The sequence below is a fragment of the Lipotes vexillifer genome, unplaced genomic scaffold, assembly GCF_000442215.2.
Source record: "Lipotes vexillifer unplaced genomic scaffold, Lipotes_vexillifer_v1.1 scaffold1122, whole genome shotgun sequence".
Lineage (NCBI taxonomy): Eukaryota > Metazoa > Chordata > Mammalia > Artiodactyla > Lipotidae > Lipotes > Lipotes vexillifer.
The window spans coordinates 3011116-3035897 of NW_006798649.1; the positions used below are offsets into that span (position 1 = coordinate 3011116).

The following is a 24782-nucleotide window of genomic DNA, read 5'->3' on the forward strand; positions in this document are numbered from 1 at the left end:
GTGGATGTGAAGTGGGAGATGCAAAACCAAAATGGGACCCGCATGGTTGAGTGGAGTATAGACTGGAAGTCACAGTATGGATTAGTATGGGGTTCACAGTATGGGGTTCACATTGTTCTTTCACTGCCTCTTAGCCTTCAGCCTCAAAGATGGGAATGTCTTGTCACACTGCTAATGTACTTGGATCAGGAGTTGGAGTACATGAAGGAGGACATCCTCCAGGAGCTGGGTTTGCTGTAGTCCTGGCTGTGCCCAATGCCAACAAGGTGAAAGCACAGAGAAGCAACAATATGTGTGAACTGCAGTCACGTCCTGTGCTCTGCTCTGATCTTTCAAGCATATACAGAACTTGGCTATTAATTCACTTCCATCGTCTCTTATGGACAACACTAACTTGGCGCTATGCATGGAAGAAAATTCTGGAAAAAGTAATTTCTGCTTAGTTAAGTTGACATAATTTGAATCTACCAGGGTCCATCCCTTGTCAAATTTGGTATTTATACGCACTTGTTTTAACCATACTTAGCTTAACTTCCAGATAAAAGCAATAGCAAAATTATGCTTCCAACTTACATAATGCAACTATACCTCATAAAACTGAAAACATGCTAACTCTCTCCCCCAAAGACGATCCTCTTTAAGCAAAGTCATACCTCCCCTTTGATATCCTGTAATTTAAATACTGAGATATAAGCTAAACTACTATTAACACATCTTGTTTAGATGTTAGAGGGATGAAAAATATAAAGAGAAAAAAATTTAATTTAGACCAAATCTATTCATATGAAAATTAAGAAAGAAATGTTTATAACTATTATGGTTCTTATTTCTGCAACTGGTCATGTGGTTGTAGTTAGTATTTATAACTACCTGCTTCTATTGCTCATTCCATATCCACTTTACCCTCAGTAACCACTCCATCTGATCGTGGTTCCTTGCGTAATGGGATCACCTGAACTTTTTTTTTTTTTTTTGCGGTACGCGGGCCTCTCACCGCTGTGGCCTCTCCCGTTGCGGAGCACAAGCTCTGGAGCACAGGCTCTAGGCATCCTGGTTATTTATTTGCTAACTTGAGCAACCTTAGTTTAATGGAACTTTTGCTGTGTTAAATGGTAGAAACATTCCTCCATTGGTTACTAAGACTTCTGGGCTAACAGAGAATATTACTTGTATTATTTCTACTTTTTAGAATTTGTTAAGGTTTCTACGTTTTAGAATATTATGTACTTCATAATATATAATCAATTTTAATTGATATTCCATAGGCACTTGAAATGAAGTTACATTGTTTACTATTAGTATACAGACTTTGATATATACATACCAGGTATACTTTATTTATTAGCTCTTTTGAATCTTTAATTATGCTTTCCTTTATATATCTCAAGCTTAAAGATAAGAATTAAAGTAAATTAATTTCATAATTATTTAATATCACAAAAATTCTTGATAAATAATAGCATACTTTTCTTATGTCCCATGTATTTTCCCGTTGCGGAGCACAGGCTCCGGACACGCAGGCTCAGCGGCCATGGCTCACAGGCCCAGCCACTCCGTGGCACGTGCGATCTTCCCGGACCGGGGCATGAACCTGTGTCCCCTGCATCGGCAGGCGGACTCTCAACCACTGCGCCACCAGGGAAGCCCTGACCCATGTATTATTTTTGTTAAAATTGCTACTACATTTTTTGGTACATAAATATTGATAGCTCTTCACTGCAAATCAAAATCTTTAACACCATAATATGCCCGTTTTGTGTAATTTAAGGACCTTGATTCTGATGTCCAGTTTATAGGATATTAAAACCAGTATCCCTTATTTTCTTTTTGTTTGCATTTGCTTTATATAACTTTGCCCCTCCTTTTGTTTTTAACCTATCTGAGGTACTTTTAGATTTGTCTCCTGTATACAACATAGAGTCGAATTTTGTTGCAACTAAAAGGTCTTTTTCTTTCAAAAGGAGACAAGTCCAATTACATTTATTGATATTAGTGATACTTATAGGTTTAATTTTCTGATATTATTTCATATTTTGTACTATATGTATATATGTGCAGTTATATATATATATATATATATATATATATTTAGGAGAGTTCAAAATTTGATTCTAGTGGTTACCTGTATATAATTATTATATACATTTATATAATTATATATACCTTTAAATACCTTTATTTCTATCTTTATTTTTAAACTTGTTCCTTGTTATAAGTAACAGTAAACTTATCTTGTACTCTCTCCTTCCCTCCCCACCCCTCTGTCTTTTCTACCAGTAAATTTATGTCATTTGTATTATCTTAGTGTTTACTTTGTATTCAACATTAATGTTAAGTACTTATATATATCTATAGCTTGATTTTACTTCCAGCATTTACAGATGAGGCAATCAATGAGTTTGTTTTTTTTCCACTTTGTCCCTCATCTCCTTTTCTTTTTTTTTTTTACAATTATCCATTTTATTTATAGGCATTTACTTATTAGGGAAAGATACTCAAGAGCACTAGACCAACTGTTAAATCACTTAGAGAGTTCTATGAGAGCAGAAACCATATGGACTATTTCCATTTCATCCTACCACCACTATACGCCCCCCAACTCAGGACCTGTGGCTTAAAGATTTTTTTTTTTTGCACACAGAGGTTATTCTAAACATAGTGATTGCAGACTGCAACAACAAGGCTGTAACTCTAGACTCTTACTCCATGAATACATCATGGCTTTTTGTTCTCAAGATATATTACCAAGATGAAATGGCCTAAATTGCTTATATATTACAATTAAACCCAACAATCACTTTGCATTGAGAAAGCCAAGTAATTTTATATTAAATAGTAAATAGGCTTAAAATGACCTTTGGGATTGGAAGGGCTCAAACTGATAAAATTGAAATTTACAGCCTATCTTAGTGTCCCATAATCTCTTAGGATTATTCAAAAGCAATGCTTAAGTATGCATAGTAAGGAAAATAAACAATTATAGAGAAAGAAGAGAAAAAATGAGTGTGGTTAAAAGTTATCCTACATTAAATGAATTTTAATATCCTGCATTTCATGCATCTGTAATGAAACCACAATTCTGTAGGTGTTTCATTCTTTTAAGATGAAAAGGTTTTTAATATATATTTGGACAAGGAATGATATCTATATCGATGTATCTATATATCTATATCTCATATGGATATATGTGCTGGTTTTTAAATGAGTAAAGATAAGCTATATTGACATAGTGAAGAATGTGCCAGTTTTGGCAATACAGAAGGACTGAATAGAAAAAGCATTTAAATTTAAATCAGTAAACTACACTTCTGGTTCTAACACAAACTGTGTAATCCTAAACAGATCAAACTAACTCTTTGTAGGTCCTTTTCTTCTCTGTGTTTCCCACTTAGAGAAGTTCCTTTAGCATTTGTCGTAGAGATGGTTTGGTGGTGCTGAATTCTCTTAGCTTTTGCTTGTCTGTAAAGCTTTTGATTTCTCCATTGAATCTGAATGAGATACTTGCCTGGTAATCTTGGTTGTAGGTTCTTCCCTTTCATCACTTTAAGTATATCATGTCACTCCCTTCTGGCTTGTAGAGTTTCTTTTGAGAAATCAGCTGTTAACCTCATGGGAGTTCCCTTGTATTGTATTTGTCATTTTTCCCTTGCTGCTTTCAATAATTTTTCTTTGTCTTTAATATTTGCCAATTTGATTACTATGTGTCTCAGCATGTTTATCCTTGGGTTTATCCTGTATGGGACTCACTGCGCTTCCCGGATTCGGTGGCTATTTCCTTTTCCATGTTAGGGAAGTTTTCGACTATAATCTCTTCAAATATTTTCTTGGGTCCTTTCTCTCTCTCTTCTCCTTCTGGGACCCCTATAATGCGCATATTGTTGCGTTTAATGTTGTCCCAGAGGTCTCTTAGGCTGTCTTCATTTCTTTTCACTCTTTTTTCTTTATTCTGTTCCACAGCAGTCAATTCCAACATTCTGTCTTCCAGGTCACATATCCATTCTTCTGCCTCAGTTATTCTGCTATTGATTCCTTCTAGTGTAGTTTTCATTTCAGTAATTGTATTGTTCATCTCTGTTTGTTTGTTCTTTAATTCTTCTAGGTCTTTGTTAAACATTTCTTGCATCTTTGCCGCCATTGTTTTTCTGAGGTCCTGGACCATCTTCACTATCATTATTCTGAATTCTTTTTCTGGAAGGTTGCCTATCTCCACTTCATTTAGTTGTTTTTCTGGGGTTTTATCTTGTTCCTTCATCTGGTACATAGTCCTCTGCCTTTTCATCTTGTCTATCTTTCTGTGAATGTGGTTTTTGTTCCACAGGCTGCAGGATTGTAGATCTTCTTGCTTCTGCTGTCTGTCCTCTGGTGGATCTCCTATTTTTGTTAGTTGTATCATCTCAGCTTGTCAGAGCATATAACATTTATATTTCATTCAGTCACTCTTAACCACACCTTTTTGTCTTAGATCTGCATGCTCAGTACTCACTATAAGTTGTTTTTTGTTTTTGTTTTTACTAGTTTCTCCTGTAATCTCTGGGTTGGCTATAATTTGTCCTCTGGTGATTTCCGAGGAAAAGTCTCCAAGTGAAAATTACTGTTGAATTATTGCAGTTTTAAATACTGTCTGAGGCTTTGCTACTTTAAAGATAATGTGGCTGGATATAAAGTCCTAGGCTCATACTTTCTTTTCTTCAATATCTTATAGATATTGCTGTGTCTGTTTTTCTGGAGGATGTTGCTTTAGAGAACTCTGGGTTTTTTACTCTTATATGTGACTTAGTCTTTGCTTGGCTGTCCAAAGATATTCTGTATCTTTGAAATCTAGTAATCCTACTCTTAGCTGTTTTGATATGGACAATTTGGTTCAATTTTTTGTTGCTATATGATGTACAATTTTAAAATGTAGATTAAAATATTATTTTATTTCTGTAACATTTACCAGAAATATATCTAAACATAGCTATTTTGTTCTGTTTTGTGTTCCTTCTTCAGGTTGTCCAATTAAGTATATGTTGATTCTCCTATGCTTGTCATCTATATCTAACATTTTTTCTCCACTTTTTGGATATTATTGTTTCATTTTGTTTGATTTTCTCATGTTTATCCTGTTTCCCTTACTGTGTATGGCTCCCAAGAGAGAAAGAGAGAAGATTCAGAACTAACATCCTGTTGGAACACCAAAGTGTTCCTATTGGAATAACCAAAAACAACACTTTTCACTTGGTTTCCTGGCTAGGTTAGAAAAATTACATTTTAAAGAAATTTCAAGATAAAGAAATGCTTAATTCTTATTGTAGTTTACCTTATTAAAATGACTATTAAATTATCATTAAAAAGTTATTAGTAAATAAATTTCAGGACCTCTTAGATTGCTGAAGGTAACATTTATATTAGTGTTCAGTCACATTATAGGCTTATTCCTTGATAATAGTACAATTTGAAATTGTACTAATGATGCTTTTTTTTTTTTTTCTGTTACCGTAACTCATATGGGGTAGTAAAACAAACTAAAGAAAGCTTAGGACTTGTCAAGAGCCATAGAAATGGGGAGTCATGAAGCGGGAGTTAATGGTGTATGAGAGAGGGCAAGCATCTGGACGTCAGGAGGTGGCAAAGCAGAGAACAAGAGAGTTTGGCGCCAGTAATCTGGCTGGTACACTCATCCAAAGAAAATTGCAGAACACACTCATATGAGTCTTTTACTCTACATTGTCCTGCTTGAGCTCTGAATGAACTCCATGCCTGATATCTAGTCAGCGTCCAATAATAGATTACAGAATAAAAGAACAAGTGAACACACACATCTCATTGCAGTGATAACATTTTACAAAATGGAGTTGTCAATAGGAAATGTTACCTGAAAAAACATTATTTCTTCATTTTTAATCTTGAGTAATAAATCCGTTTGTTCAGACTCCTTTATTCAACTTAATTTATAGTAGGAATAATTCCATTAAAATCTTTGATCCTATCTTACTCAGGTATATCTTAACTGGCTCAGCCACTAGTTTTTGTGAGATCCAAGATAAAGGAGTTGGCTGGAGTGATCCTCTCCCCAGTTGCGAAAGTAAGTAAAGACTTTTTTTGACTTGCCTCTAAACCTAAACCATGTTACGTAATAAAACTCCTGTGCATCTTTGCTGCTTCTTATACCCTTCATTAGAATTGCATCATGAATGTTAGATTTGTAAGGATGATTTCCCTAATTATTTCTTCCTCTTCACTCACTCATCTCAGTTGTCAAGTGTGAGCCTCCTCCAGCCATCAGCAATGGGAAGCACAATGGCGGAGATGAAGACTTTTACACTTATGGCTCTTCTGTCACCTACAGCTGTGACCCTGAGTTCTCAATGTTAGGCACAGCCTCCATTTCTTGCAGACTGGAAAATAAGACAATAGGTGTCTGGAATCCAAGCCCTCCTATTTGTAAAAGTAAGTCATAATGATGAATTTTGGTTTGAATTTTTTGTTTAAAAGAAAAAGGAAGGTAAATGTATTGGGGGAAGTGAAATGATTCAAAGACAAACTAATTATTGCAATGATGCAGTCATTTTTTTGGTAAACTGATGCTTATGCATGAAGTACCAGTATGTGGTAATAAATAACATTGATATCTCATTGGCTTTGTGAAGGAAAAGTTTTTTTTTTAATTAAAGTATCAATATAATTGACTCACAATATTATATTAGTTTCAAGTATACTACATGGTGATTTGATATTTTTATACAGTACAAAATGATCACCACAAATCTGGTTATCATCTGTCACCTTACACTATTACAATAGTATTGACTATATTCTTTATGCTGTATGTTACATCTTGAGATGTATTTATTTTATAGCTGAAAGTTTGTACCCCTTAATTCCCTTCATCTATTTTGCTCTGCACCCCCTTACCCCCTGCCACTTCTCTTCCTTGTGGTGACCAACAATTTGTTCTCTGTATCTATGAGTCTGTTTCTGTTTTATGTTTGTTTGTTTTGTTTTAGATTCTACACATAATTGAAATCATGTATTTGTCTTTCTCTGCCTGACATTTCACTTAGCGTAATACCCTCTAATTCCATCCATGTTATTGCAAATGGCAAGATTTTATTCTTTTTTTATGGCGCATATATATATATGTATGGCACATCTTCTTCATCCATACATCTATTGATGGACACTATGGTTGCTTCCATATCTTGGCTATTGTAAATAATGCTTCAATGAACATTGGGGTCACATATATCTTTTCAAATTAGTGTTTTTGTTTTCTCCAGATAAATAGTAAGGAATGGAATTCCTGGATTGTATGGTAGTCCTATTTTTAATTTTTTGAGGACACTCCATACTGTTTTCCATAGTGACTCTACCAATTTACATTCCCATCAATGATGCACAAGTGTTCTTTCTTTATCCGCATCCTTGCCAACAGTTTTTATTTCTTGTCTTTTTGATAATAGCCATTCTGACACATGTGAGGTGGTATCTCATTGTGGTTTTGATTTGCATTTCCCTGGTGATTAGTGATGTTGAACATCTTTTAATGTGCCTGTTGGCTATCTGTATGTCTTTTTTGAAAAAAATGTCAATTCAGGTCCTCTGTCCATTTTTTAATCAGATTTTTTATATTGATTTGTATGAGTTCTTTATGGATTTTAGACATTAGCCCCTTATTAGATATATCATTTTCAAATATCTTCTCCCATTCAGTAGGTTGCTTTTTTGTTTTGCTGTTGGTTTCATTTGCTGTGTGAAAGCTTTTTGGTTTGATGCAGTCCCATTTTTTTTTTTTTTTTGCTTTTGTTGTCCATGCCTGAGGAGACAGATCCAACTAAAAAAATACTGATAAGACTAATGTTAAAGAGGTCACTGACTACATTTTCTTCTAGGAGTTTTATAGTTTCAGGTCTTACATTTAAATATTTAATCGATTTTGAAGTTATTTTTGTATATGGTGTAAGAAAGTGATCTAGTTTCATTCTTTTGCAGGTAGCTGTTCAGTTTTCCCAACACTATTTACTGAAGAGTCTGTCTTTTCGCCACTGTATGCTCTTGCCTCCTTTATCCTAGAAAAATTGACCATATAAGGGTTTATTTCTGGGCTCTCTGTTTTGTTCCATTGATCTGTGTGTCTATTTTTGTTCCAATACCATACTGTTTTGATTACTAAAGTTTTACAGTATAGTTTCAAATCAGTGAGCATGATAACTCTTGCTTTGTTCTTCTTTATCAAGATTGCTTTGGGTATTTGGGGTCTTTTGTAGTTCCATACAGATTTTAGGATTAATTGTTCTAGTTCTGTGATAAATGCCATGGGTATTTTGATAGGGATTGAATTAAATCTGTAGATTGCTTTGGGTAGTATGGACATTTTAACAATATTAATTCTTCCAATCTATGAACACATTATATGTTTCCATTTTCTGGTGTCATCTTCAATATATTTTATCAATGTTTTGTAGTTTTCAGTGTACAGGACTTTCACTTCCTTGGTTAAATTTATTCCTAGATATTTTATTCATTTTGATGCAGTTGTAAATGGGATTGTTTTCTTATTTCTCTTTCTGATAGTCTGCTATTAGTGTATAGAAATTAAACAAATTTCTGTATATTAAATTTGTATCCTGCAACTTTAATGAATGCATCTTTTAATTCTAATAGTTTTTTTGTGGCGTCTTTAGGTTTTCTATATATAGTATCATGGCACTGGCAAATAGTGACAGTTAATCTTTCCCTTCCAATTTGGATTCCTTTTATTTCTTTTCTTGTCTGATTGCTGTGGCTAGGACTTCCAATACTATCATTAATAAAAGTAATGAGAGGGGGCATCCTTGTCTTATTCTTGATCTTTGAGAAAAAGCTTTCATCTTTTAATGATTGATTTTGATATTAGCTATGGGTTTGTCATATATGGCCTGTGATATCAGTTGTAACTTCTCTTTTACTTTTGAGTTTGTTTGAGCCATCTCTCTTCTTTTTCATTGCTTTTTCCTATTTTTTTTAGTCATTATTTTATTTACTTTCACTGTGATTTTTATTATTTCATTTCTCCTACTAATTTTAGGGTTTTTTTTTTTTTCTAATTCTTTTGGGTCTTTTAGGTGTAAAGTTTGATCGTTTATTTCAGATTATTCTTGTTTCTTGATGTAGGCCTATATTGCTATGAACTTCCCTCTTATAACTGCTTTTGCTGCAACCCATAGATTTTGGAAAGTTGTGTTTCCATTTTTATTTCTTTCAATGTATTTTTTGATTTTCTTTTTGATTTCTTCATTGACCGATTGGTTGTTTAGTATCAGGTTGTTTAGCCTCCACATGTTTATATTTTTCCATTTTTCTTCTTATAATTGATTTCTAATTTCTTATCATTGTGTTTGGAAAAGAGAACTCAATCTTCTTAAATTTATAGAAACTTGTATTGTGGCCTAATATGTGATCTATTCTGGAGAATGTTCTATATGCACTTGAGAATGTATATTCTGCAGTTTTTAGATAGAATGTTTTGTATATATCTATTAAAACTATCTGATCTAATATGTCATTTAAGGTCAATATTTCCTTATTAATGTTCTGTCTTGATGATCTATCCATTGATGCAAGGCCATACTACCCTTTGCCAGATGTTACTTGCCCATTTATATAGGCATTTGAGAGAGACAATTGGATTTGTTCCTTTAGAAAGCCCTAACATTATTTGATTCTATGCATATACGCAGCATATATTCTATGCATATACACACACTATTATTGCGTTACTGTCAGTTTCTCCCTTTGTGTTTGTGAACATTTGTTTAATATATTGTATTTAGGTGTTTCTATGTTGGGTGCATTGATATCTATAAATGTTATATCCTCTTCTTAGATTGACCCTTTATTATTAAGTAATGTCCTTCTTTGTCTTTTGTTATAGTATTTGTCTTAAAGTCTCTTTGGTGTGATATGAGTATTGCTATCCCAGCTTTCCTGTTGTTTTCATTTGCATGGAGTATCTTTTTCCATCCCTTCACCTTCAGTCTGTGTATGTTTAGCTCTAGAGTGAGTTTCTTTTAGGCAGTATATAAAAGGGCCTTTAAAATTTTTTTTATCCATTCAGCCACCTATGTCTTTTAATTGGTCCATTTAGTCCATTTAAATTTAAAGTGATTATTGATGTGAATGTACTTGCTGCTATTTTGTTAATTGTTTTGGTTTTTTATGGTAGTTCTTTTTTGTTCCTTTCTTCTTCTCTTAGTCTTTTCCCTTGTGGTTTGATGATTTTCTCTAGTGTTATGTGTTTGGGTTCTTTCCTCTTTAATTTTTGCATAACTATTGTAGGTTTCTGGTTTGTTGTTACCATGATGTTTATATATATATATGTGTGTGTATGTATGTATATATATATATAAAATAAACTGATATATATCTGTTTATTTTAAATTGATAGTCACTTAAGTTCAAATGAATTCTAAGAGCACTATATTGTTACTGCCCCCCCATTCTACATTTTTTACATTAGAGTTTACAACTTTTTATTTTGTTTATCCCTTAAAGTACTTATTATAGTTATAGTTGATTTTGCTACTTTTGTCTTTTACCTTTTATACTACTATTTTAAGTGGCAGATCCACTGCCTTTACTATATATTTGCCTTTACCAGTGAGATTTTTTTCTTTCATATATTTTCTTTTCTTTTTTTTTTTTTTTTTTTTGCCTGTACATGGGTACATGGGTCTCTCACTGTTGTGGCCTCTTCCATTGCGGAGCACAGGCTCTGGATGCACAGGCTCAGCGGCCATGGCTCACGGGCCCAGCCGCTCCGCAGCATGTGGGATCTTCCTGGACCGGGGCACGAACCCGTGTCCCCTGCATCAGCAGGCAGACTCTCAACCACTGCGCCACCAGGGAAGCTCCATATATTTTCTTATTTCTAGTTGTGGCCTTTTCTTTTCTGCTTACAAAAGACCCTTTAACATTTCTTGTAAGGCTGGTTTAGTGGTGATGAACTCCTCTCGTTTTTGCTTGTCTGTAAAACTCTTTATCTCTCCTTCAATTGTGAACAATTCCCTTGCTGGGTAAAGTATTCTTGGTTGTAAGTTTTTTTCCTTTCAGCACTTTAAATACAACTTGCCACTCCCTTCTGGCCTGCAGAATTTCTGCTGAAAAATTATCTGGTAGACTTATGAAGGGTTCTCTTGTACATGACAAGTTGTTTTTCTTTTGCTGTCTTTAAAATTCTCTATCTTTAACTTTTGTCTTTTTTTTTTTCTTTTGTGGTATGTGGGCCTCCCACTGCTGTGGCCTCTCCTGTTGCGGAGCACCGGCTCCGGATGCTCAGGCCCAGCGGCCATGGCTCATGGGCCTAGCCGCTCCACAGCACGTGGGATCTTCCTGGACCGGGGCACGAACACGTGTCCCCCGCATCGGCAGGGGGGGGGGGGGGACCACGGCGGACTCTCAACCACTGCACCACCAGGGAAGCCCACTTTTGTCATTTTAATTATGATAATGTCTTGGTGTGGATCTCTTTTCATTTATCTTGCTTGGGGTTCTCTGTACTTCCTGGACCTGGATATCTGTTTCCTTCCCCAGGTTAGAGAAATTTTTAGCCACTATTTCTTCAAACAAAGTTTCTGCCCCTTTATCTTCTCTATTCTCCATTAATGAAAATGTTAGTTTCCTTGATGTTGCGCTAGATGCAACTTAAACTAGCCTCAGTAATTTTTTTTTTCTTTTTGCTGTTCTGATTGGGTGATTTCTACTATTCTGTCTTTCAGATCACTTATCCATTCTTCTGTACCACCTAACCTGCTATTGATTCCTTCTAGTGTATTTTATTTTATTTATTGTATTCTTCAGCTCTAACTGGTTCTTCTTTATATTTTCTAACTCTGTGTTAAAGTTCTCTCTGTGTTCCTTCACTCTTCTGAGTTCAGTGAGCATCTTTATAATCATTATTTTTTACTCTTTATCAGGTAAATTACTTATCTCTGTTTCATTAGGGTTTTTAAAAATAGGGTTTTATTTTATTCTTTCACTGGAAATGTATTCCTCTGTCTCTTCATTTTATTTGACTTTCCATGTTTGTGTCTATGAATTAGGCAAAACAGAATGAGCATGGGCTGGGGGACCCTGGCACTCACTGCATTGGGTCTGCCTTTGTGGTACAGTTGGAGCTGGAATGGGTGCATGTGGGAGGGGGTCCCAGGGTGCTCTGCTCAAGAACCACCCTGGGGGGATGGCTGGAGCTGGAATGGGTATGGGCTTGGGGTAAGTGTGTCCCAGCGGCAAAGTAAAAGTTGATTCTCATACATATTGAGTTTGCTGCCTGTCCAGGAAACTCTCTAGGGCAGCTATAGTTTAGGTGTTAGTTTAGCAACCATCTCAGCAATCCAGATTGCTTCAATCTTATGATATCAAAATGTGCTTTCACAATCTCTTTAGCAGAGAAAGAGAGAAAATCAAATTGTCCCCTGGTTTAAGAGCTTTTTTCCTGGAAATGACCACATATCACTTTGCATTTCAGCCTTTTGTCCAAAACTAGTAATGTGTAGACGCTACTCATCCTAAGGGAACTGAGGAATATCACCTTTTGTCTGTGCAGGAAGCAGAACTGGAAATACTGTTTAGCACTTTACATGTCAACCACATATGACTACAGAGCAAGCAAAACCTATTAAACACTGGAAGTTCAACAGGACAAAGCAAACAGTAATTGAGCAAGAAGAAATATTGTGGCATTGCTAGTTTGCTAATCTAAGGCATCTTCCTTTGCTACTAAGCACCCACACAATACCACTTACTATTCTGACTCAGCACAGGACACAATCAAATTGGGGATAAACGAGCATGATACTGCAAACCGTTTAAAATTCCAGAAGAACTCTCATGAGCTCAGAATGAAGGTGAAGGGCAGGCACTGAAAGACTTTAACCAAAATGTGCTGAATGTTAGAAAGATAACTGTGGCTGCAGAATGGACAACAATTTGAAGTGGGACAAAACTTAACCCATAGGTACCTGTTGCAACTATATTGCTAAGTAGTGAAGCTCCTTCAACTGTTGCCATGGCAGTGGGCCTGGAGAGAAATTGAGGAATCCTAGAGGAATTAAAGTGGCAGGACTGACAGGACTTGATGACTGACTGCTGTGGGGTAGGAGGCAGGGGCAATTTGTTCTTTGCTTGTGATGGTACAGCTCTCTGATGCCCTGGCTACCTCTGCATCATGACTATCACATCATTACCACTGACCACTGACCCACCATCAAAATCATCCAGGAGAGCAGGTCATTATAGGAAGACGTTTTGAGGACCTCAAGATATGTTTTTTTTCCTGGATTATATATGGCTAGTTTTTCTTGGGAAAGTGAGGAAGTTAGAGTTATCCACAATCATCTCACAATAGAACTTACATGATGGGATCTCATTTTACTGAGGCTTTTAAAAGTTGAAAAATGGGCTTCCCTGATGGCACAGTGGTTGAGAGTCCGCCTGCCGATGCAGGGGACACGGATTCGTGCCCTGGTCCGGGAAGATCCCACATGCCGCGGAGCGGCTGGGCCCCTGAGCCATGGCCGCTGAGCCTGCGCGTCCGGAGCCTGTGCTCCGCAACGGGAGAGGCCACAACAGTGAGAAGCCCGCGTACCGCAAAAAAAAAAAAAAAAAAAAAAGTTGAAAAAAACCCCATATATATAAATATATATATAACCCATTTGTCTTTTCTTTTGAGTTTTTAGAAATCATTTGTCCTCAGCCAGTGGTTAAAGATGGAAAAATAATCTCTGGATTTGGACCCATCTATACTTATAAACAGACTATTGTATTTGACTGCAATAAAGGTTATCGTCTCAAGGGCAACAAGTTAATCCATTGTGGAGCTGATAACAGCTGGCATCCTCCTCCTCCCATTTGTGAACTCAGTAAGTATGGGCCATGAAAGAGTTTCAATGTCTGACATCTAAAGATATCCAGAAATATTGATGGGGACATACTTATATGCCTAAGCCCATTTGAATCACAGTAAAAATTTAAATTTAGATCAATCCCTCAGTTTTTTTCTTGTTGGAAAAAAGAATGATTACACTACACTGTGCAAGGTCATATAACATCACAAAAGGCTGCCACACACAGTTGTGCACACTACAACCCTAAAGAGAGATGTAGCATTGTAGACATTGTGGATTAGTATGTTTATTTCAATAATTTTCTTGCAGTTGATAGAAAATTGCTTTGTTCTAGCAAAAATCATTATATTATGGTTATTGTTTTAAAAGATATATAGTAAAGTGTCCTGAGGGAAAAAATGCCTTTTTCTAACTTGCACAAAATTATTGTATGGACTAACTATGATTCTGATACTCTGAAATTATAAGCTCGTGTGGATCACTAAAAATTATCTTTTTTTAAAATTAATTTTTATTGGAGTACAGTTGCTTTACAGTATTGTGTTAGTTTCTACTGACAGAAAAATGAATCAGCCATACATGTATATATATCCTCTCCCTTTTGGACTTCCCTTCCATTCAGGTCACCACGGTGCATTAAGTAGAGTTCCCTGTTAAAAATTATCTTAATAGTAACAATGATAACTTGGTGCTAGTCTAAGTACATAACAAGAATTAATTTAATGAATTCTGTCCAGAATTGTGGGCACTGTTATTTTCCTCATTTTAAGGATGAGAAATCCATTCACAGAGGTTATTTGACATGTGCAGAATAGGCAAATCCACTGAGAGAGAAAGAATTTTAGTGGTTTCCGGGGCCTGGGAGGAGGCAAGACTAAGAGGTAACTCCTAATGAGTACAGAGTTTCATTTTGGGTTTACAAAAATATCCTAAAATTGGATAGGGGTGATGGATGCACAACTCTGTGGATATAGTAAAAACCGTTGGATAGTGTATTTTAAATGGGTGAATTTTATGTTATGTGACTTGTGTCTTAATAAAACTTAAAAAAGACCCTTACCCTTGAAGATAAAATAAACATCCAACTTGACAGATGTTTCTATTACATTTCCATATTGTGAACCAGTAGCATCAGCAAAGAGTGATGAGGACAAGATACAAGGTTTAGGCTCAGAAGTCACTTTGTGCTTGGTTTGTCCTTGCCAAACCTTTAACTGATAAAGTTTCTGGTGTCATCTGGATAAGGCGAATGACTCTTGTTTATTTTCTCCTATCAGCCAGGAAACAAGAGAGTTAGATTTATTTGTCTGCAACATTTCTCCAGTCATATCCACCTAGCAAGCCCAATGCTTCAATTCAGATACTAAACTTTCTGAAGTAAAATGAAGAGGAAGAATTCATATTTTGAATAGTTGGCACAACACACAGAAACCACTTGTTAGTGCCCTTAGTAAGAACCTCTCTGGTGCCTTGCACATCTGGGTACATGTCCATGTGTGTTTTCTGGTGTGTCTGATTCATCAGCTATGGCAGGCTGGTTCCTGGCTTGAATGAGCACATGACACCCTTTGATAGGACAGGCTCATTGATCACTGTTGCATCCCTAGTAACAGTGTCCTTTTCCCTTGTTCTTCCTTTATGGGCAGATGGCTGTGCTGGCTTACCATACATCCCCCATGCCACCTGGGGAAGATATGGCTACCAGAAGCCAGCAGAAAAGGAAGTGTATGATATTGGGACTGCACTGAGGTACTTCTGCCTTTCTGGCTATAAACCCAAGGCAGATGGGCCCACGACTGTGACTTGTCAGAGAAATTTGGAGTGGACCCCATACATACAATGTGAGGGTGAGTTTCTTTTCTTAAAATTTTTTTGTATATTAAATATCCAGTATGTGCTAGGATTTTCCATCTTAAATGAATATAATTTTTTCCCTCAAGATAAATTTAGAATTATACTAATTGAACACAATAGTGAACAATTATTGCCAGAAGGGACCATAAAGGTTTTGGAGCTTGAGGAGCTGAGAAATTATAATCTTATCCTGGTTCAGAATCAAATGAGACAAAACACAGAAGTCAAACGTTATGAAGATTAAGTATGAGCTTCATTACTGGTAAAGGTACAATGGAGAATACAGCTCCACCACTGCCCAAGTCGGACCTCCATCACAACCCTTTCCTCCCCAATGTAGACTTTGGGGTGCTCGACAGAAGGAAAGTCTGTGAAACAGTCATGAACTCAAGCAGCTGCAAGGTGACTTGTGTCTCATGTCTCTTGAGCCATGAGACTGTGGGCTGAAAGACCTGCCTCTAGAAGACAGACTCTGACCCCTGACCCAGTGCTTCTGCCTCAGTAGGATAGAAAGGAGACTTTCTCTAGTCTCACTTGGGAGTAAGTGAGGGGCTGAAAGATACATGGATTCAGTTTTATGGGCCTCAGTGGAATTGACAATATGCATTTTTCTACACATCTATCAGACTCTTGCCATTTTAGAGGTAAAGTCACTGAGGCCCAGAATACAGGGAACTTTATTCTGTAGATTAGAATTTGAAAAATATGTGAAATGCACAAATAATGAAAAATGGTAACCCACTTATTGAAAGATTAGTCATTTCACATTAGGACTTAAAGTTCAATTGCAGTCGTTCAGACTCATTTTGGGGAAATAGAATGAAAGATTTTAACAATATCACTGAATTAAAATATATTTAGTAAAAGTTATTGCCACCACTTAAATAACAAAGTATTGGAAACAACTGAATTGGAAACAAATGAGTTGGAGTGCTTTAGCAAATCAGGACCAGGGAGAGCAGACTCAAAGTGCCTCTGCTTTCCCAATCTCTCTTCAGTGGTGAGATCTTCTAAAGGTAGAAATTAGACTTTTAGCCATAGGAGCCTCCTCATGGTGATTTTACTAAGCATTAGCCTTCTTTTATATTTTTTAGAGGTTTGTTGCCCAATAGTAGAACTGAACAATGGCAAAATCACTCAACTGAGAAAAAGCGACATTGACAATAGTTGTACCTATTTCTATGGAGATGAGGTTTCATATACATGTCATAAGAAATATACATCTCATGCTAGATGCACAGAAGATGGCACATGGAGTCCCAAAACACCAGAATGTTACCCAGGTAAGAGCTTATGGAAGCATGTTATTTTAGAAGTTTTTCACATCAAAATGATGGAGATTGTTATTTTTTAATTAAAGTGTAGCTGATGTACAATATTATATAAGTTTCAGGCATACAGGATAGTGATTCACAATGTTGGAAGTTTATGTTCCACTTATAAAAATTGGCTATATTCCCTGTGTTGTACTATATATCCTTGTAGCTTATTTATTTTATACATAGTAGTTTGTACCTTTTAATCCCCTACCCCTATCTTGCCCCTCCTAGCTTCCTTCTCCCCCACTAGTTTGTTCTGTATATTTGTGAATCTTTGTTTTTTTATATTCATTCATTTTATTTTTTAGATTCCACATATAAGTGATAACATAGATTATTTGTCTTTCTCTGTTTGATTTATTTCACTAAGCGTACTACTCTCCAGGTCCATCCAGGTTGTTGCAAATGGCAAAACCTCATTCTTTTTTATGCCTGAGTAATATTCATATATATATATATATAAAACATAGATATACACATCTTTTTCCATTCATCTGTTGATTGACACTTAGGTTGCTTCCATATCTTGGCTACTGTAAATAATGCTGGTATGAACATTCAAAATGATGGAGATTATTAAGGGAAGGTTTCAAATTAGGTAAAAGAGACATGGGCTGGTTGGCCCTGAGGACATGGTAAGCCCTCACCTGGAGCCCCTGAGAAGCTGGTCTCTAGGGGAATCAGCCCAGGATGCTTTTTTGTGTCAAGCATAGGGGTTCCAAGATGGTTGAGTCTATGAGGGTCAAATACAATAGTCCCCGAGGCAAGGTCATATTCAAGTGTGGAGCAGAAAGTTTTCATTCTTTCAGTTTCTCTGTAAAATGAAAAAACCTCAGTAAATTTGCCTCTAGCCTTGGGAACAGAGTTACAGTTCGGCTGTGAAACCTCTGCTACAGCCCAACTTAGAGAAGACTGTTGACAAACAAGTTGGAATGGTTCCAATAGCCTACCTTGCAAAACGCCTCAGATTTGCACAATTTCCTTTGTAAAAACAAGGGAGGTGTTGGAGCTTTCCTTTTAGATCAACAACTTCAAATTCTTAGCATGGAAAATTCAGAGAAGACAGAAGTGGTTCTCCTTGCTTGTGGTTTTTTAATCCTATAATCAACACGCACCTCGGGTTGTTTGAGCTGGCCAAGGACTGCATGAATGGAAGAGGAAAATTAGAATTGTCGAAGGCATAATTTCTCCTATTGGTGATACATGTAAGAAGAAAAGACTCGTCTCTGCCCATCACTGAGTTATGCCAGAACTTGCCACTAAGAACTCAAAATGGGTGAAAGGTGATACATGGAAAAGTCTTCAGAAGTATTGGATAGACTGCTAAGGTGCTAAGACACCATCAAGAGTCCATGGCGGCTAGTAGCTGTGATCAACAGCAGGACTCACCTATGCTGGAAAGGCCTGGATGGACGAGGAAGTGGACTAAACAAAGACAAGATTTTAGTAAAAAAAAAAAAAAAAAAAAATCTGCTAAGTGAATGAAAGGATAGAAAATCAGATCTTAGAGATGAATGTCATTCTTCCCATAGCTTTTTGGAGGTTAAGAGTTGGAGCAGTACTAAAGAACAATCTAGAAGCAGATGAAATTATCAAATTTAAGTTTGATTTCTTCTCTTGGAAATCTACTCTTAGTTCATCTGAAGTGTGTGTGAACTGCAGAAAGGCTCCAATGCTAGAATCTCTTATTCTGCATTTTTACCTAGAAGTTCCTATACCCTGATCAGCTGTGAGTATATTGATCTCAGAACCCACTGGTTGAAGCATGTGGGCACCCTCCCAGGAAACCTGGTATTATTGTGCTGTTTATGGATCAACAACTTGAACATAGAACAAACTGCTTGGCTTTTGTCCCAGTATCAAGGATGCTGCTAATACCACAGCATAATAGGGTTTTGGGTATCCTTAAGGACAGACTCCCTCTTTGGATAATGGAAATTAGAACAATGAACTTCACAGGGTGATAAATATTAGTAACTGTTGTGACTTCCATTGAGAAAGAGGAAGTATGACATTGTTTCTTCCCTAACATGCCTTTTTCATAATTTGCTTTCATAATGTAAATTTAGAATTTAGGAAATGTGTAAAGCTGGTGTTTTGTTTGATGCTGATATTTTTTATGTGTTGTACTTTTTAACCCTTAACATTGTTTGTATAATTTGAATGCAACAAATGAACTTGCAGTGAAAGTCCTTTACTACAGCCTCATTCAGTTGGAAAAATGAAACAAAACAAACAAACAAAAAACCCTCATTAGGTAAAAAAGTTTGTATACCCTGAATGATTTTTAGAGTGGATAAGTTTGTTAAAAAATACTGCCCCCTCAGTCTAACTTTCTCTTTTCCCCCACTGTTTGTTCCCATTCTTTTGAACTTCCTGGTTTCTTTCTTTTTTCTGAATCAATGAAAATAGCCCACGTCTAAAAGATAAGCTAGACAGTTCAATTATTACCTTTTATTTCTTGGTATTTATTCTTTTTTCTTCTCTTCCTTCTAGTCCATATGCCTTCACTACAGTTTAAAACCTGCCCACATCTAGTGAACCTGCCTTTCTGAGCTTGCTTCTTTTCTTCCTTCTCTACCTTCCATATTCTGGAACATCATCATGCCATCTACTTCTTGCTTATTCAGTAGAATTAACATGATGCCATTGATGTTCTGTATCAATATGATATTCTGTGGATGTCCACATGGTCATGGTATCTTCAGACTCTATTATGACAGGGACTGGTGAGTTATGATAGCCAAGGTCTTAAAATGCAGATATTTGGTCTTGAACCTTCCATGTGTATGCAAACTGTTTGTGACCCTCTTTTCTGATAGGGATGGAAAAGAAGGCCTCTGCTGAATCAGTGGCCTCACTTACTCGAAGACGTATTAATCTGCTCTAGCAAAGATACCACATCTGGTACAGTGGCTGCAATAGGGGCTAAAATGCTGTTGGGTTTTCAGTAGTCTACTGGAATTCTCCAGAATCCTAATTTTTGTAGTAGACACACTGGTGAAGTACATGGGGATATGATGACCCCTCCTGCATCTTTAGTTCTTTAAGAGTGGCACAAATTTCTCCTTCTCCCCTACCCTTCAGTACATGATATTTTAAAAAAAAAAAAAAAAAAAAAAAAAAAAAAAGATAATGGAAAAGGCCACCAAATGGCTTAATAGGGGGGCCATGATGGTTCCAGGTATCCATGTCAACTCAAGCTCTATGTTCAATAATCCTTGGATTACTGTGCACCTCTCACCTGTGCACAGTTACCTATGTAAATAGACATAGGTTCTCTTAGAAGACTGGGGCACTCATTACTGTGTATACTTCCCAAGGTGTTATAGTATCTTTACTTCTGGAAACTGTCTTTTTTCTTTAGTCGATGATCTCCAGACATGACAGGTCCAGAAACTGAACAAAGGATTATAACTTTTTATTGGACCAAATGCCAACAGCCTCCTGATCATCCATCCTTAATTTCTTTCGATGGTATAAATTGAGTAGTATCTGGTTGGCTGCTCATCTATTTTCACCCTTATGAATGCCATGTTCTATTAACTGTATTCCTAACTCTCAGGCACCTCTGGTTGTCTCTCTAACTTGCCACTCATTATGATGATTACATTTACTTAGCTTCTGAAGCATATAAGCACCTCTCAGACTGCGATTACTAAGAGTGAAATTTGTTCTTTAATGTTCTTCGCATCATCAGCTCTGGCCTTTGACATGGGTGCTCTTCTTGTTAGGATATTCTTTCTGACCTTGGTACCTGTATCCTCCAGGTTTTCCCAGGGAACATAATCATTTGGTGGGGTTTCCAGCATGTGTGTGGTACATCCACTCCAGCATGCTCTCTTCTCTGAGTCACTTAATCTCTCTTTCTACCACGTGCCATGGCAACTCCAGCATTTGAATCTCATTGTCAGCATCATGTTTTCTATGCCTCAAGGAGGCATCTGAGGATAGTACTTGTCGATACTATAGCCTGTCAGTTTGATATTGTACCTGACTTTCCTGGTGGCCTGTTTTATTTAAATTTCTCATGCACTGTTTGTGGAACCTGACAGTATTCCCTTTCAGAGAGGTACCCAGCACCATGCCACGTCTATTATTCCAACCTGCAAGCCACCTTTTTAATTCTTTCTATGAGCTCTTTTCTAAAATATTTTAGAAGACAGTAAGTATATTCTTGGGGGGTTGGATGGACAGGTTTGATTGGGAGCAGTGAGTCAGAGATTGTGGATTTATTTCGCATCTTTACAGTCTCTCCCAGATGTACATCTCTGCATTTAGCCTGAAATCAGTGGAGTGTACCACTAGTACAATGAGACTTTGGGCCGAATTCAGCCTTCATGCCAAAATGGCTCCTAAATAGTGTCAAATTTAGTGAATTGTCAATAAAATGAAACAAATCTTAAGTGCTTGTCATTCCACTGGAGCCTTTCTAAGGTTCCCCAACCTCACGCCTACAGAAGGGCAGCATAGGTCCTGGGTTTGGCTAAGTGAGCAGATGGGTAGAGAAGATAGAAGGACAGGAGGAAGCCTCCTACAAATCACACAGATTCTGGGAAGTGTTGATATAAGCATTCGACACGCTGACCCTCTTTGATTTTTATGTCTCACGTCAAGATTGTGATTCTCCTCCTGTCATTGCCAATGGACATTATAAACTAGTCAATCCATTCCTTGGACTTAAAAGTGTTGAGGCTACATACAAATGTGATGAAGGTTACACCTTGGTTGGAAAGAACAAACTCTCCTGCACTTCGTCAGGCTGGTCACCTGCAGCCCCTCAATGTAAAGGTAACTCCAGCTCTCTCTTCAGCTTTGTGTGTGGGGGAACTATCCTGAAAGGCTTGAGAGCACAGTTTCTTCTCTGCCAGAGGCAGCAAAAAAATATTTGATTTGATTTGATTTATTTAAAATACTTACTATATTCTGACGGTACCCAAAGCAAAAAGTACAGAGGGCACAACAGAAACATTAATCTCCCCTACTTCTTTCTCCCAGGTACAAAATTCAGCCTCTGTGAGGCAGCCCCTATTCTTTGTTTCTTGTTTACTTCCAGAAATATTCTACAGTTGGTACATCTTATCTGAGTGTAGTTGTGGCCCATAGCAAAATTGTCATGGAAAGTTGGTCTAGCATGAATGTCGACTCCCATGGGATAATTGCAAGCATCGTGGTGAGGTCACAGGTATTTCCATCAGAGCCAGTGCAGGGCACCACCAGCCCAGGACGTAGGCATGCTGTGGGTGGGGGACTCCTAGTGTGCCAGCTGTGTGGGGACAAGAGGGGACAAGATCGAGTCTGATTGTTACATGCACACAAGTTTAATATCACTTTGTCATCAACAACCACAGGGATTATTTGCCACCATTGTTTCCATTGCACATGGGAGGATAATAGGCGAGAGGGAAAATCTTATATTCGGCATCTTATAGGGATCAAGGTACAAGAGGTAGTTGATTTGATAGATGAGGATTTGGGGTCAATGCCCTTTTTATATTCTGTCATGCTATTTAAAATTGCTATGTCCTTGGGCAAGTTACTTAACTTTTCTGTATCTCACTTTCTCCTAGATAAAATAGTTAGACTTAAATAAGATAATCACATAAAGTACTAGCCCAAAGTCTAATACATAGCCAATGCTCAATAAATATGTTAATGAAAATTATTTTTGTTCTCAAGATGAAAGAAAAGGTAAAACAATTAGCAGCACTTCAATATAGTTCATTCTTAGTACCGTAGACTCATATCTTTTTCTTAGATCTACAGATTGCTTAAAATTATGTTTCCATTTCAGCTTTGTGTCTGAAACCAGAGATAGAACATGGAAGGTTATCTGTGGATAAGGATGGATATGTTGAACCTGAAAATGTCACTGTCCAGTGTGACTCTCATTATGGTTTGGTTGGTTCCCAAAGTATCACTTGTTCAGAAAACAGAACATGGTACCCGGAGGTGCCCAAGTGTGAGTGGGTAAGTGGCACAATTCAAGGAAGTTTACAGTCTATCAAACCCTAAAATGGGTGTCTCCCTCAAAAGACTGTCCTGCCAGTAAGGGTGACATCTGACTTGTCAAGATTCATTCATGCAAAGGAACTCTCAATTTTGCCTTGAAGCCCTCTGGTCAGAAAGGAGTGGCAAGTTTTCCTGTTCTCACTTGAGAACAGGGAAAACTGAGCCCCTTTGGAGTGGAGGGTCTCAGATACCTGGGAGTACTGACTGCTTAACTTTACTTTTATAGGGGATATGGTATACTGTTGTCCCATTTCTGAATGGTCAGCAGAAATAGTCTCTGTTCCTACAGAGGCTTTCTGGGAGGCTGTCTCAGAGCAGAGTTATATTCCTCTGAGGAAGAAGATGGTGGGGTCCAAAGTGTTTTCTTGTTTTCCTGCTCATCCACCAGTTCTGGGTGGGTCTTGGTCCTGAATCTGTAGTCCTGCCTTTGTCAGCATGAACTATGCCCCCTAACAATTGGAAGAGAAGCCTTTTAAGCACACTCATCACATATTTCTCCTTTAGGAGTACGCTGAAGGCTGTGAGCAAGTGGTCAAAGGCAAGAAACTCATGCAGTGTCTCCCAACTCCAGAGGAGGTGAGATTGGCCCTGGAGGTGTATAAGCTGTACCTGGAGATTCAAAAACTGGAGCTTCAGAAAGATGAGGCAAAGCAAGCCATTCAGGAGGGTTCACCGTAATGTTTCCCACGAAGGGGAGGAAAATGTGCCTTGCTGCCTTAAATTCAATATGGATCACTTCAGTTAATCACCTTTACCATCTCTTTTACACCATCAGTTGTGGTAATAATTATCTAGAAAGGATAATTGGTTAATATTTAGTGCTTTGAGACTGTAGAATTATTGATCATTTTCTGATTCATATTTTTGCTTTTCTGGACACAGAGTACACATTTTATCAATTAAACAATTTACATATCCAACAGTATTTTGTCTTCGTGGTCATTAGGACTCTGCGAAATGAGGTCTATGAAAAAACCCATACATAAAGTTGATATATTTATTTTACTGTAGGGACCTTGGACATATGAACATGGGTTCACACCAATACATTTCCATGGATTGCCTTTACTCCACAGTTCACATGTACAAGTCACTCAGGTGTTCAGTATTTAGATTAAACATCAACACACCCCAAAAGCCTTGTCCGTTGTCCCCCATTTGAAGCACTCACGCCCTTTTCTAAACCCCCATGCACTTGACCTCTGCCTCACTAATGCTCCGTTTTGGCTTTTGTCTTGTGAGAAGGAGATTCATGTCTGTGTCTGATCTCCTGATTCCATCCTCAGGAACAGACTCTGAAAGCCTGATGAGTGGAAGCCCACCTGGCAGCCACCTTTGTGCTCCCAAGTCCTTGTTCTGATATGGTCCTCATTTTCCTTAATAGAAGGTAAAATGGCTCAAGCAACTACCCCCCACATGAGGAGAAACCCCATATTAATCACATTTATGTCTCGGGGTGTTCGGCGACTTCCTCCAACACTTGCATCCTCTAAAATCTCTCATTCATATCTCAGTTCCTTTGGTTGTTCTATCTCCTTTATACACAGAACTCTATGGGGGAACAGTGACCTCTTTAGTTTAATTCCCCCAAACATAATCCAATGAGACAAGGGTGTGTAGCAGGCTTTCACTAAACCTTAGATAGGTTTGAATTGCTATAGTAACCTACTTAATATAGAAGGTATCTGTCCATGGTCTTTTTTTTTTTTTTTTTTTTTGGGCGCGGCGTCTCTCG

General features: G+C 37.3%; 1 protein-coding gene across 1 annotated transcript in view; it reads left to right on the forward strand.

Moving 5' to 3' along the window:
- C4BPA (complement component 4 binding protein alpha) overlaps positions 1-23721 on the forward strand; it is a gene marked incomplete at its 3' end in the record, with an annotated part of 39838 nt that extends 16117 nt beyond the window's left edge. The window contains exons 7-14 of the mRNA XM_007470726.1: positions 5979-6064; positions 6235-6429; positions 13695-13877; positions 15509-15709; positions 16811-16999; positions 21653-21826; positions 22830-23005; positions 23552-23721. Of these exons, the coding sequence (XP_007470788.1) occupies positions 5979-6064; positions 6235-6429; positions 13695-13877; positions 15509-15709; positions 16811-16999; positions 21653-21826; positions 22830-23005; positions 23552-23721 (1374 nt within the window). The remainder of the gene's footprint in view (positions 1-5978; positions 6065-6234; positions 6430-13694; positions 13878-15508; positions 15710-16810; positions 17000-21652; positions 21827-22829; positions 23006-23551) is intronic.
- Between the last annotated feature and the right edge of the window lie 1061 nt (positions 23722-24782).